The sequence below is a fragment of the Paroedura picta genome, chromosome 2 (assembly GCF_049243985.1).
Source record: "Paroedura picta isolate Pp20150507F chromosome 2, Ppicta_v3.0, whole genome shotgun sequence".
In the NCBI taxonomy this organism is placed as follows: Eukaryota; Metazoa; Chordata; class Lepidosauria; order Squamata; family Gekkonidae; genus Paroedura; species Paroedura picta.
Genome location: NC_135370.1, coordinates 94,769,085 through 94,782,595, shown reverse-complemented (window position 1 = coordinate 94,782,595; position 13,511 = coordinate 94,769,085). Strand labels below are relative to the sequence as shown.

General features: G+C 43.1%; 1 protein-coding gene across 4 annotated transcripts in view; it reads right to left on the bottom strand.

The window, feature by feature from the left end:
• Nucleotides 1-1,295: 1,295 nt before the first annotated feature.
• TUB (TUB bipartite transcription factor) overlaps nt 1,296-13,511 on the bottom strand; it is a 154,655-nt gene continuing 142,439 nt past the window's right edge. For all 4 annotated transcript variants that reach the window (XM_077321707.1, XM_077321703.1, XM_077321705.1 and 1 more), the window contains 2 exons: nt 12,316-12,487; nt 1,296-10,020 (listed from right to left, as the gene is read on the bottom strand). In XM_077321707.1, the coding sequence (XP_077177822.1) occupies nt 9,887-10,020; nt 12,316-12,487 (306 nt within the window). In that variant the 3' untranslated portion in view covers nt 1,296-9,886. The remainder of the gene's footprint in view (nt 10,021-12,315; nt 12,488-13,511) is intronic.

Here is a 13,511-nt window from a genome sequence, read left to right as displayed (position 1 = left end):
TGAATTAAAGGCAGGGGTTTTGTTCTGAATAGAAGAAAAGATAAGGAAATGCTGGACATTTCAACACAAGTTGAGAAAGAATAAGCGCTTGTTCTGCGTGAAGCCCTTGCATTTCCAATTCAATTCTAAGGCTTGTTTTTCACCCTGATACTGAAAAAGTGACCAAAGTGTAAAAAGTAGCGAGACGAGTCAGGAGAGATGGCAAGCGACTGGGAAATGCTGTGAATATGGAGGAGAAATAAGGAAGTGAGAAACGAGGCAGTTCATTTCTTCATCACGTTTTGTCATTTTAGTTCAAGATGACCGTTTTTCTAATACTAAAGGAATACCAGGTGATGAGAGTGTGATAGCTATGAATGAAGGAGGAAATAATGAAGAGAAACTATAAGATTTGTTATGGAAACAGGGACTGAAGATGAGGCAATGAGAAGGAAGAGGACAGAAGAAAGCCAGTGAAAAACTTATGGATATGCAAAGGTTTTGTGACATAGTTTTGAAGTATCATTCAAGAGGAGTTGCTGTTACTTTGCTGAAGCAAGAATAAATAGGCATCTTGTAGCATCTTAAAAATTAGATATATTTATTCTTCCAGCATACTCTTCCATGGACTACAGCCCTGTTGCCTGATGAAAAAGCTTATGTCAGAGTAAAGATTTGTTTAAGGAGTCACAAGGTTCCAGTTGATTCTTTCTGAGTCATTGTCAGGAATGTTTTAACAGTTATAGAAATATCAATTATTCTTGTGAGAAAAGGGTAAGGACTTACAGTGAAGTGAAAAAAACAAAATATATATTTTTGGTTTTGAAATGTATAAGCTATTGTAAAGGACGGTCTGTATTAAATACAATGTAAAGCACCAGGAATGAAAGTGAAGATACCGGAATAGGTGATTTTGAAATTCAGAAGAGAAATATGTTTCCAGTAATTTTTCCAAAGATGCATAAATTTTCTACATGAGAAATGGAATCTTTTATTCTCTGTTTATGATTCTTTGAGGCTGCAATGCTCTGCAGTTTTATCTAGGAGTAAGTCCCATTGAACAAAGTGGATGTAAACTTTCAAATATGATTAGATAGGATTGGGTCACAGAACATGTCATGTTCAAGAGGTCTCTCAAATGTTTGACACTCAATGGGTTTTATTCTGAATTTTTTGTTCTACCATGCTCCAGCTTGATGCGCACCTCGTTTCCTTGGAGGTGGTTGCCATAAGACTTAATCCATTGGCCCGAAGGTAAAATCTGTGCAAGAAAACAAAACTATACCAAGGATTCTAGAAAAAAGATAAGCAGGAAGTCACAGCACATAAACTTTATTAATGATAAATTTTGGAACAATATAGGAGGGCTAGAAATGGAATATAATTTCTAATGTGATCTACTAAGCCTGGTTTAATTTATTTGCTTTTCATTTTCATTTTCATTCTGCAGGAAGGACACGGCTAGGTGTGCCCTAATCTTTCATTTCCCTGACATTTACACAACAATCACCTTGACATTTCTGCTGCTGGAATAATGCCACCTTTAAAAAGAAATCTGTGCAAAGATAAGAGATTGTCATGAACAGAGAAAGTATAAAAGCTTTTATAAACCAACCATTTATTCTTTTCATCCCAGTTCATCTACATAGCTCAAAGAACTTTCCTTTTAGACTTTTGTAGAGTTTGGACAGAGTCAGAAGAAAAAGACAAGTGTTAGGAAGAATATAAGAAACATTTCTACCACAGCCAACTCATGTACTCTGGCAAAGTGATTTTACTACCAGAGGCAGCGACACTTTCATGTCTTGTTGTTCTACGCTGAGCACACCTGTTCAAGAAACAGATGCATCATGGAGATGAACTAAAACTGATCAGACATCTTCTCAGACCTCTGAAGTTAACATTAAACAAGATATATCAGGACTGCTAATGCTCAAAATAATAGACATACTTATTCACAAATTCTCATTGCATGATACGAGCAAAGGAGAGTGGATCATAGAATCATAGAGTTGGAAGGTACCTCATGGGTCATCTAGTCCAACCCCCTGCACTATGCAGGACACTCACAACCCACTGTAACCTGCCACCCCCTTGAGCCTTCAGAGAATCTGCCTCTCTGTCAGATGACTATCCAGCCTCTGTTTAAAAATTTCCAAAGATGGAGAACCCACCAGCACCTGAGGGAGCCTGTTCCACTGAGAAACTGCTCTGTCAGGAACTTCTTCCGGATGTTGAGACAGAATTTCTTTTGAATTAATTTCATCCCATTTGTTCTGGTCTGTCCCTCTGGGGCAAGCGAAAACAACTCTGCTCCATCATCTATATGGCAGCTTTTTAAATACTTGAAGACAGTTATCGAATCCCCTCTTAGTTGTCTCCTCTCCAGGCTAAACAGACCAAGCTCCCCCAACCTTTCCGGATATGTCTTGGTCTCCAAACCCCTCACCATCTTTGTTGCCCTCCTCTGGACACGCTCCAGTTTGTCTACATCAATGGTCCCCAAACCGCAGGCCGCGGCCCGGTGCCGGGCCGCGAAGGCCTTGACGCTGGGCCGCAGCTCCCTCTTCCCGCCCCCCCTGAAGCAAGAAGCTCGCCAGGCCGCGAGCAAATCGGCCGCCAAAGCGGCCGATTAGCTCGCGGCCCAGCAAGCTTCTTGTTTAGGGAGGGGAGGGAAGAGAAGCTTGCCGAGCCGCAAGCTAATCGGCCGCTTTGGTGGCCGATTTGCTGGCAGCCTGGAGGGGCCGGGAGAGGGAGCTGCGGCTGCCGGCATGGCGGCGGCGCAAACGCGCATGCGCGTTTGTGCTGGGGCTGCCGCGCGTGCGCGGGGGCCCCGGGCCGCCCTCTCCCGCCACTCCGGAGCAGTGGTCCGCGGCAACCGGAAGGTTGCGGACCACTGGTCTACATCCCTCTTCAACTGGGGTGCCCAAAACTGAACACAGTACTCCAAGTGAGGCCAAACCAGAGTGTAGTCAAGCGGCACCATCACCTCCCATGATCTGGACTCGATACTCCGTTGGATACAGCCCAAAATCCCATAGACAGTTCTATCACCAATTATGTTCAAATAAGTTTTTTTTTTTTAAGTCCAATCTCTGGGAAGCTATGACAGCATATCTTATTATGCAGACAGCAACTATTCATTTTTTATCATACCCTCCATATTTTTTAGTTGCTGGAAATAACTTGGATAATAAAAGCCTAGATGCTGTTTCTCTGAGATGAGAAATGGAATTAGCACTTTATTGCAGGCATTTTCTATTTATTTGCTGGAATTGGGTGATGCATCTGCTGTACCTTTTGAATTTACAATGCCAGGAAAGGTGTTGGTAGGCACCACATTGTTCATGGGCACCATAGGGCATCTGCTGAGCTATTTGATGCCATAGCAGGGGTAGCCAAACAGTAGCTTTCCAGATGTCCATGGACTCCAATTCCCATGAGCCCCTGCCAGCATGTGCTATCAGAGGCTCATGGGAATTGGAGTCCATGGAATCTAGAGAACCTTTCATAGAGTCTGTTCATTGAAAGATGGTTGAACATTCTAAAAACCTTTCTGATGCAATCCATTTATTGTGCAAGAAAAGAGAACTCGTTTCCAGTTTGATGCACATAGTTCAAATTCTCGTGCCTTCATGTCCATTTGCATGGTCTGAATAGCTCAGCTTTTGAAGCATCAAAAGCACAGTCTAGGCATCTGGGAAGATGCTGTACTTCCTCCAGACAGCGCACAGATTGCCAAAGTAATTGCCAGGTGGAATTTTGATGTCATGTGACATCAACCTGTGTGCTTTTATTAGGTGAGTTCATTAGTATTGGAAGTAAATAAATGTACCTTTCTGTAACCATGTTTTAAAAAAAGAAATCCCACTAGTGAATATAAACATAATTACTTTTCATAGGCAAAATAACGTTACAGGACTTCTTCTGAATCTGGGCCCAGAACTGGTGTTGAATGCCAAGGTTTAGCCCACTACTATAGGAAATGAATAAACTCTGTATTTGAGCACATGCAGAGCAATTTTCCTTCACAGATGGAAAATCACACCTACCCCCTACCTACTTAGCTTACAGTGAAGAAGAGTTCTCCAAGCGGAGCAAGACATCCGGGTAAGCTGAGCAGAGCATTAGGTGTTGCTCCTCTGAGAGCTTAAGTATAGAGTGCTTTAATCATCCAATTTGCCAGAGTTCTTAACAAATAATTTGTTATAAATCCTCTTATGCTTGTAAGATGTTGTCATCTTATTTCATGCACTTCGAGCCAACCAATCAACAGAACAGATGCTAGAAATTATTTTTCTGATTATTTGTTTCCTTCAAGGTTTACTAATGAGAAATGATGACAACACAGAGGAAAACACATGCTTAGCAACTTCTTAAAAATAAGTCCGTCCCCCCAGCACCATAATTTATTATTTGTTTGAAAACACATCTATGTTGGTTACTGAGCTTGAGATCTGGAAATCAAAACACATAACTGCAGTCCAAACTAAAACTGGTCAGCAGGGTGTGTAAGAAGAATTTCCCCCATTTTTCTCTCCCCACATTGCAAAAGTTTATTCCTAGGTTTGCAGGATCTGCCTGAGTAGATGGCTATATAGAGGAGAAGGAAAGGGGGGGGGGAATCCCTTCTTCCTGTCACTTCTGTCAGCCCACCAACCCATATGGCCCCACAACTACAGGATACACTTTTCCAGAGTCAACAATGGCTACTGATAGGGAGGGAAGAGCAGGCAAGAACTGCAGCTGTCAGTACCTTCTGCAGACAGATTGCTGGATCCTGCCCAGGAAGCAGAGTGGTAATTGATCTGGGCTACCTTTAGAAATGATATTTCTTAGTTCTCAAAGAGTATAATAAAAATATCACAATACTAGCCAAAAAGCCCATTGCATGCAAAAATGCAATGAGTACTAGTGGCCCCCGGGAGTAAGAGCAGGCATGGGGGGGAGGTCCTGTACCTTGGTGGCTGGAGAGGAGGCACAGCCTCGGAGGCCATGGCCACAGAGGTTGGGTGGGTGACGGGATTGGTGGCGCATTGAGGGAGGCCAGGAAGCCTCTGGGCTCAAGGCCAGTCGAGCCGTTTGCTGGCGGGTAGGCTGTTGGCAAGTGGCTGGAGTGCTAGCGGCCGACTGGAGGATTGCGGGGCGTGGACGTGTTGCTGAGGCCTTTGGCCAGACAAACTGCATTGGCGCCACCTCCAAGGCCGCAGCGCATGTCCAGGCACGCGACAGGGCAGCTGCGGGGACCTAGGGCAGCTGGGCTCACTGTCAAGGAAGGGTGTGAGCCACGGAACTGCCCTCCTCGCCATCCAGAGACCATCTAGCGGCGAGGGTGGGCAAGTGGCTCATGCACACCGACTAGAGGCAGGCCCTCTAGGGGCTTCGCTGGGTGCATCCAGATTGGCCAGCTGGAGCGGCGGAGGTCCAAGCTGGACTGTGGGTTCCAGTCCAGGACAGCACCGCCCAGATGGCCCTTTCTTAAATGTTAGAGAACCTGTGGTAAGGATTTGGCTGTAACTCTTCTTCCCAACCCCAAATTAAACTTGAGTAGGTCCTGTAAACCTTTAAAAGCAGAAATTATTTGGTGCTAAACTGTTAACTTTTCTTTCTGTTTATTATATTCTTGTTTAATTTTTTAAGGCTAATGAAAAGAACTTCTGATGTTATTTTAAATATTGGATAAATTTGCATTCAAGTCTAAAGTCTTTCCATTACCTGAAGTTGAAAAGCATTGCTAATAATAATTCATTAAGTCTCTCCTCTCTAAGTCATAAACAAAGCACCAGCAATCCATGTAGAAAAGGGGAGAAAAACATAAGTGGAAAGATTAATCTGATTATATAACACTACAAAGTCAAAATGGCAGAAGCTGTCCTCTTATTAAAAATTCCCTTCAATTATTTGGTCTTATTTTCCTCATGATATAGTACTAGGGGCAAAGCCTGTTGTATCCAAGAATACAACGAGCGCTAGAGCTTGGTGGTGGGAAGAGGAGGGGGAGGAGTTGTTTAGTCTGTAAGGGCATGGGGTTGAATGTGTGTGTTGTGTGGGAGGTTGTGGTGGCATGGTGAAAAATGAGGGTGTGGGTGTGGAGAGATGGGTGTCCAGAAATTGTGGTTTGGAATGTTCATTGAGTCTGGGAGAGGAATGACCTTTGGGAATTATGGCATAGTGGTTACAGATGAGTTTTCCAGAGCCATGTCTTCAGATATATGAAGGGAAAATCAGACTGGACACTCTTATTAGGGAGAGATTACATGGCAACCAATTCCTCCCAGTTCTGTGTCATTTCCCTTCTTGTGTGAATTAGGCCACAGACACCGAAATGTCCCCCTGCCAAGGTTGAAAAAGTCACTTCAGTTCCCATTTCTCTTTAGCCATTTACTTGTTCTCTATTTATAGTTTCAGGCCGTAAATATTCTTTATTTAGATCTTCCTGCATTTTCCAGGCTCACAGGACTGATGCTGGTCTGTCTGTCTGCATCCCAAAATACAAACACTTGCTGCTAAAGGCTGGCTATAGCCCATAGCCCAGGAGGGACACACCTGCACACACCCCCAACTGCAATCTGCAAGCCTCTACCATAGTATCTAGATGGCTGCTCATCTCTAGATTATAATGACCAGCTCTGCAGGAAAAAATGGCTCCTTTGAAAGCCAGACTCTGAGGCATTGTATGATTTTGAAGTATCACCTCCAAACCTCCAGGAATATTTCCAACCCAGGGGTAGCCAACCTCCAGGTGAGGCCTGGAGAGCTCCTGGAATTACAGCTCATCTTCAGGGTATAAAGATCAGCTTCCCAGGCAGTACTTTGGACAGGGTTGTGGTGGAGAAGAAACATTTAAGACCTCCAACATAGGTTGTTGAATTGAAAGACTTGAGGCCTACTGCACAGAGCTGTTGTGTGGATTAAACAGGAGACAAAAGAATGTCCGCAAAAGTATCCAGTTTTGTCTGCAGAATAATGTTGTGCTGTAGGCCTCAAATCTGCGGAGAGTTGTGAAGAAGAAATACACAAGGCTTGGCTGTGTCTACAGTAGTATTTTAAGTGAGCAGTATTTTAAGTGAGAAGGGGCTTTTCTATGCCCTCCCTGTCAGCCAACTGTTTGGCAGAAGGGGAAAGCCCCCCCCCCCGAAGGAATGCCCACACCCATGCCCTCAGACTCCCCTGCATTGCTATTGGAAACGCCTCCCTCCCCTCAGTCAGGGCCTGTCAGAGGCTCCTTCACAGCAGGCCTGAAGGGAGGGGGGAGGGAGGGAGAGCACTCACCAGGCTCCTGCCAGCTCTATCAGTGTTCTGAGGCAAAGTGAAGGAAGTTACAGTTGGACATGACAGTTAGGACAGCCTTCGGGGAAAAAGGGCTGGCACAGCCTGTCCAAGCCTCTGTTCTCATCCCCTTTGGCAGCCGTACTGACCTCCTCTCCCTGCAGTGGTCAGGGGCAGACTAGCTGTAATATTTCCAGATTGGCCCTGGCTGGGCGGGTCCTGTCAGAACCTTGGCCCAATGATTGGGCCAATGTTATGAGTGGGCGTGACCTGTCAGAGGCAGGGACCAATTGGGACGTGTGACAGGCCACGTCCACACTCCGCCCACTTAGCCCTTAGGGAAATATTAAATAGGGAAAGATATGATATGTTTTTTAAAAGGTCCTGTTCAGTAGTGATATTTCCCTTTGCCAGGGATTTGTGTTTCTGAAGTTGTTCCATCAAATTCCGTGTAAAAAAATGTGAATGTCTACAATGTTTTGAGAGACAGTAACTAATCCATATTCTAAGAAAACCTTAGATCTCATTTATAAATCTTGCCTTTCCCTTCATTTCTTTACACAAGCACATGCACCCAGGTTCCTTTTTCTGTGTTTATATTCTGCCACAGAATACTGGGTAAATGCTCATTCTTCTACAAGGACTTGGTTTTTAACCAATGAAGTCTCAAAGCAGCTTACAATCACCTTTCCTTCCTCTCCCCACAACAGACACCCTGTGAGATAGGTGGGACTGAGAGAAACTGTGACTGGCCCAAGGTCATCCAGCTGGCTACATGTGGAGGAAGAGTGGGGAATCAAACCCGGTTCTCCAGATTAGAGTCCACAACTCGTAACTACTACATCACTGCTAGGAGACACTTTTTATTATGATAATGGAATGGCAGCTGAATTTGGATTTGGGTGACAAAGGGTGATTTCAAAGTACAGTTTAGAAAACAGACGTGGTATGCTGCTTACATGGAGAGTGCCTCTCTGTATTCTGGTTGACACATATATATGCAGATCCAGATATGCAGGGCTGGCTGTACATATGTGTTGTCAGGGACAGCATCTCATGTATGCCATTCAAAATGATCCTTGTAATACCTATAATATGCACTTGGGATGAGGAAACTCAATCCTCTCCTTCTCTTGATGTACCCAGGGATTTGTATTCTCTTATAAAACATGGAACCACTGCTTGGTACTTTCTTCTACACACCACTAGTCACACATACTGCTTTATTGCACACAATTGTCTCTGAATCAAGACCAGAATTAATGAACCATCCTTTCAGAGCAGTATGTTTATGCTTAAAAGGCAGGGTGGGTTGAGAGATATGCAAATATTATAATTTAAAATATGTTCATCTATTAAGTTAAAAAAGTAAAATAATACTATTTTTAAAAAACCAAGAAAATTCCCTTTATACACAGCCTCCACAGCAAGAACAAAATTGCCTCCATAGTTGGCACTTTCACACAGCAATAAACATTAACTTATGGTCTATGAAAAATGCTTAGATCATTGTAAGTTTAATATGTTAGACATGTGAATTTATATTCAAAAGGACAAGAAAGTGTTGCAATTAGAAAATGTCATAATAGTTCTGCTCCTTTTTAAACAAGTGGCCTAAAGATTTTGTAATATATTGAGGCCTTTAGTCAAAAAATGCCATGTCTGAGTCAGATGCAACCTGCCTATGCAACTTTGTCTACTCAGACCAACAGCAGCTCACAAGCATAAAATGCTTCCCCTCAACTTTGTTATCTCAATTCCTCTTACTAAAGAGTTGAAACAAGAGATCTTCTGCGCACAATGTGGGTTCTAGACCAGTGACCAATAAAACCTTTCTAAATTGAATTGCTGTGGTGATTCAAACTACAATTTCAATGTATGTTGGTTTGGAAGGAATGGATTTTTGTTGCTTCTAAAAATAGTAGTGGGTTTATATTTGAAAAGTGAGATTTGAATTAAAACAATAAAATGCCAGCTCAAAATACTAGTGACTTATGCAACATGAATTTGTGCTTTCTACTTCTCTCCCACCCATTCCCCATCGCAACTAAAAATTCATCAGCTCCCCCCACCAACATAAAGAATATTACAGATCAAGTTCACTCAGCATTGAGATTAAATGCTACCTTTGTCAGGTTTTTCTTAAAGTGCATCTTTCTCATGGTTTTGTTTTGAAAGTGGGTGACGTGAAGCTCTTGAAGTATTTCATGCCATCGTGAGGTCTCCTTACAGCCTCTGAATACTTCTTGAATCTAAAAACAGATTTGCGTTGCACTGGCTTTTGTGGATTTAGGAAAAGGACATGCCACTCCCAACAGTGTTTTCGCTTAAGCCACGGTACAGTACATCATGGCACATCTTCATAACAGAACTGAGGACATGAGATAGGACTTCTATTTACAGATCTCTGAAGCCACTTGCAGAAAAATAGAGAATAGAAAGAAAAAAATATTTTCCAAAAGTTCTGAATTTTCAAAATATTTTCTCCCCAGCAAAAGGGTTGGTCCTTCAGAAAGCAAATTTTACCTGCTCTGTTAAAGTATGAAACCAATGATTATACCAGATTAAATCTGGAACTTATGTTCTGATCTTCTGGTGGTATGCGGCTTTGGCAGAATGAGACTCAGGTATAACCTGTTCACTCACAAGCCAACTTGCTGTCGAAACTGGACAGAGCAATAGCAAAGGCTTGAAGTGCACACATTGGGTAGTTGTAGTCCATGGTGAAAATATCCTCAGCTACACGGCCAAATTGCATCACTATGTAGTCAGCTAAAATAAAAATAAACACAGGAAAGCATATCAAGACAGCTTTTTAAACCATGCAGCTTTTGTTTTGGCTCACAACTTAACTTTTCTTGAGCACATGAAGCATATTGTGTCATAACATTCATTGGTGTGTGTTTACTGTTAGAGATTGGATAGCCTGTTTCTTCTCTTGGGGAAATCAAACTAACCATTCCCTCCTGAAGCATATCATGGAGTGTAAACTTTCCACATCATGAACTATGAGACACATCACTTTATGATAGAGGCATTGTTACCTATGGTGGGCATATCTGTCCCTCACATGTGTTTTTTTTCCCCAAGACACTAAACATTTTGGAAAAACCTGATAGACTAGAAATAATCTTGGAACAAATTAAACAAGTATAGAATCATAGAGTTGGAAGGGACCTATGGGGTCATCTAAACCAACCCTTTGAACAATGCAGGAACTCACAGCTACCTGCCCACCCACAGTGACCCCAATTTCATGCCCAAGTGATCCCTCCACCAAAAAATCTCTATAATCCAGCCTGGCCTGGAGGAAATTCACCTACCATCCCACAGTGGCGATCAGCAGTTTCCTGGGTATGCAAGAAAGGGCCACAAGAGACAAAAACTGGCACATCCCTTCCTGCCCACCCACTCACAATCTGCCTAAGTTCATAAAATCAGCATTTCTGTCAGATGACTATCTAGCCTATGCTTAAAAACTTCCAAAGGAGAACTCAACACCTCTTGAGGATGCCTGCTCCACTGGGGAATTGCTCTAACTATTAGGATCTTCTTCCAGATGTTTAGCTGATTTTTTAAAAATTAATTTAAACCCACTGGTTATGGACCGACCCTCTGGGGCAACAGAAAATAACCGTGCTCCATCTTCTATATGGCAGCCCTTCAAGTACTTAAAGATGGTTATCATATCACCTTAGTCGTCTTCTCTCCAGGCTAAACAGACCAAGCTCCCTAATCCTTTTCTCATATGACTTGGTCTCCAAACCCCTCACCATATTTGTAGCCCTTCTCTGGACACGTTCCAGTTTCTCTACACCTTTCTTCAGTTGAGGTGCTCAAAACTGAACACATTATTCCAAGTGAGGTCTTACCAGAGCAGAGTAAAGTGGTAGCATCACCTTGCATGATCTGGACACTATACTTTTAATACAGCCAAAATACTAGAGCAGGCTTTCTCAGTCAGGGTTTCGTGAAACCCTGGGGTTCTTGACAGTCTGGAATGTTTTCCTGAATGGGTGGGAGTTAATTTTTGAGTAATTCTGCACAGGGGACCCCAGGCTATTCAGCCATCCCTGAAAACAGCAAGGAGAGGGGGGAAGGAGATGAAGGCAAACTCCTGCAGACTCCCTTTCAGCTATTCAGAACAGGTCTTCCCCGCCCCCACCTCCAAAGCTAACCTTTGGCACACTCTCGCAGCACCACCACAAGCAAAAGTCAATGAAGTCAGGTGTGGCACAGAAGGTGGGGGCATGGGAAGAAGTTAGTAGTGGATCAAGGGAAACAGCTCTGGAGCAATGAGGCAAGTCTGCAATGACCTCAGGAACCAAATCAGGTGCCAGAGCATGGGAAGGAGTGGGTGGAAAGCAGAGATGCAAGAGCAGCAGGGTTTTTCCCTTCACACAGCTGCTGTTTCTCCCCTTCCACACCAAAATTCCTCACCACCCCCCAATTGCCAGAAAGTTCCTCACTGTCCCCTTACTGCCACAAAATTCCTCACCACCCCCTGGATCCTTTCACTGCCCACTGTGGTAACTCCTATTCTATAGGAATATGCTCCACAGTGAAGGACTGTGTGGACTTTTAAACTACATAGCAGGAAAAGGCGGATTGTAAGAGGAAATACAGCTGAGGATTCAAGTTGTAGGGCCTGAACTTTCAGTAATCTGCTGCTCAGTCACTGATTTGACATTTGATTCTGTCCAATGTAGACCTAATTTTTGGAATAAGTGGGCAGTTGTAATTCTTCCCCACATGAATGCCACCCACATTTCTGCTATTAGACAACTCCTCTGCATGTCCGCTTCATAATAGTTGTTACCAGAGAACCTGAAGACTGGAAACTGAGAAATGTTTCATATCCAGCTAACTTGAATTGGGCAAAGGAAAGGGCAAAACATAACGGCCCCTTCACAAACGTGTAGGGCATTCAGCCAGCTTCAGAATGCTCTAAATGACTATACTAAATGTGAACAACCAAATATTCTCATTTTAAATCATTCATATGAATAGTGTTATATATTCAAAAGCCTCAATTCTACCCAATTTAGCCAAGAAGACCACACTTACGATCGTTATCATGAATAATTTGGAAGTTTTTCACTGAGGCCTGCGTTACACGACCATGGAAATTTAAAACATAAGATTGGGTGTCATCGTTCCAGACTGGGGTTTTGTTGTGCAGCTCAATGACACTTTCTGTGTTTTTGTTCTGCCACCTTGCAAGGAGTGTTTCATGTTCCTGTAAAAACAAGGGGTACAAGCTTTAATTCAGTGACACGCCCCATAGAAATGTCTTCCTCATGCCATTCCTACATTCAAAACTCTCATAAAATGTAACTCTCCAAAGTAAACTGAAAACATTACTAGAGAAAAATTAAAACCTGCATTACATTCCAGGGTCAGTTACAGACAACAAGAAAACTCACAAAAAGTCTGCAAAAGAAAAGACAGTTGCTTTTTAAATTCTGCATGTGGCGGTGGTTGTGTCACAGAAAACTCATAAGAGTATTTTTGATTATGCATGGCACTCACCCCTCATGGCATATTCTGCATTGTTTCCTTACTGTATTGCAAACTTGCTTTGCTACACTTTTTTCCTGTAGGCTGATTTGAGGGACACTTTTTAGGGCATGTATAAATGTTACTGTATTTTCTGTCTCCTCCCCTGAGCTGTCTTACACCAATGGCTGAATGGAAAGCCCATGAATATGATTCCCATGAGGCTCTGCCAGCAGCATGTGTCAATCAGGTGACATTGCTGACCACAGCCTATCAATGAGCTCCTAGTACAATGGATGAACTACTCTCCCACTTGAGGAAGGCACTCTCAAATGCATAATTGTTAGCTTCCTTCTACTATGGTATGCAAAAAAAACCACACACACATGTTTTAAAAACATGATTTAACAGCATCAGTGATCTGACTTCAATAAAAAACTGTGAGTGCATAACCATCCCAGGACAGTCATAGATATGTAACAGCACATTCAGAATATCTCAGTTGCATTTTCTATCTTATTTCCTAGGTTACACTTTTATTTTAGATACAAATATTACATTTGAGGCCTCACACATTCATTTCCGATTGGGCCCTCACCAGGACAGACCGGAGTTCTAGTCAATTGGAAGGCACAGGGCCAAAGTTCTGACAGGGCCCGCCCACCCAGCCCAGCCAGGGGCAATCTGGAGACATCACTGCCAGTCTGCCCCTGACCACCGCAGGGAGAGGAGGTCAGTAGGACTGCCAAGCGGTATGAGAACTG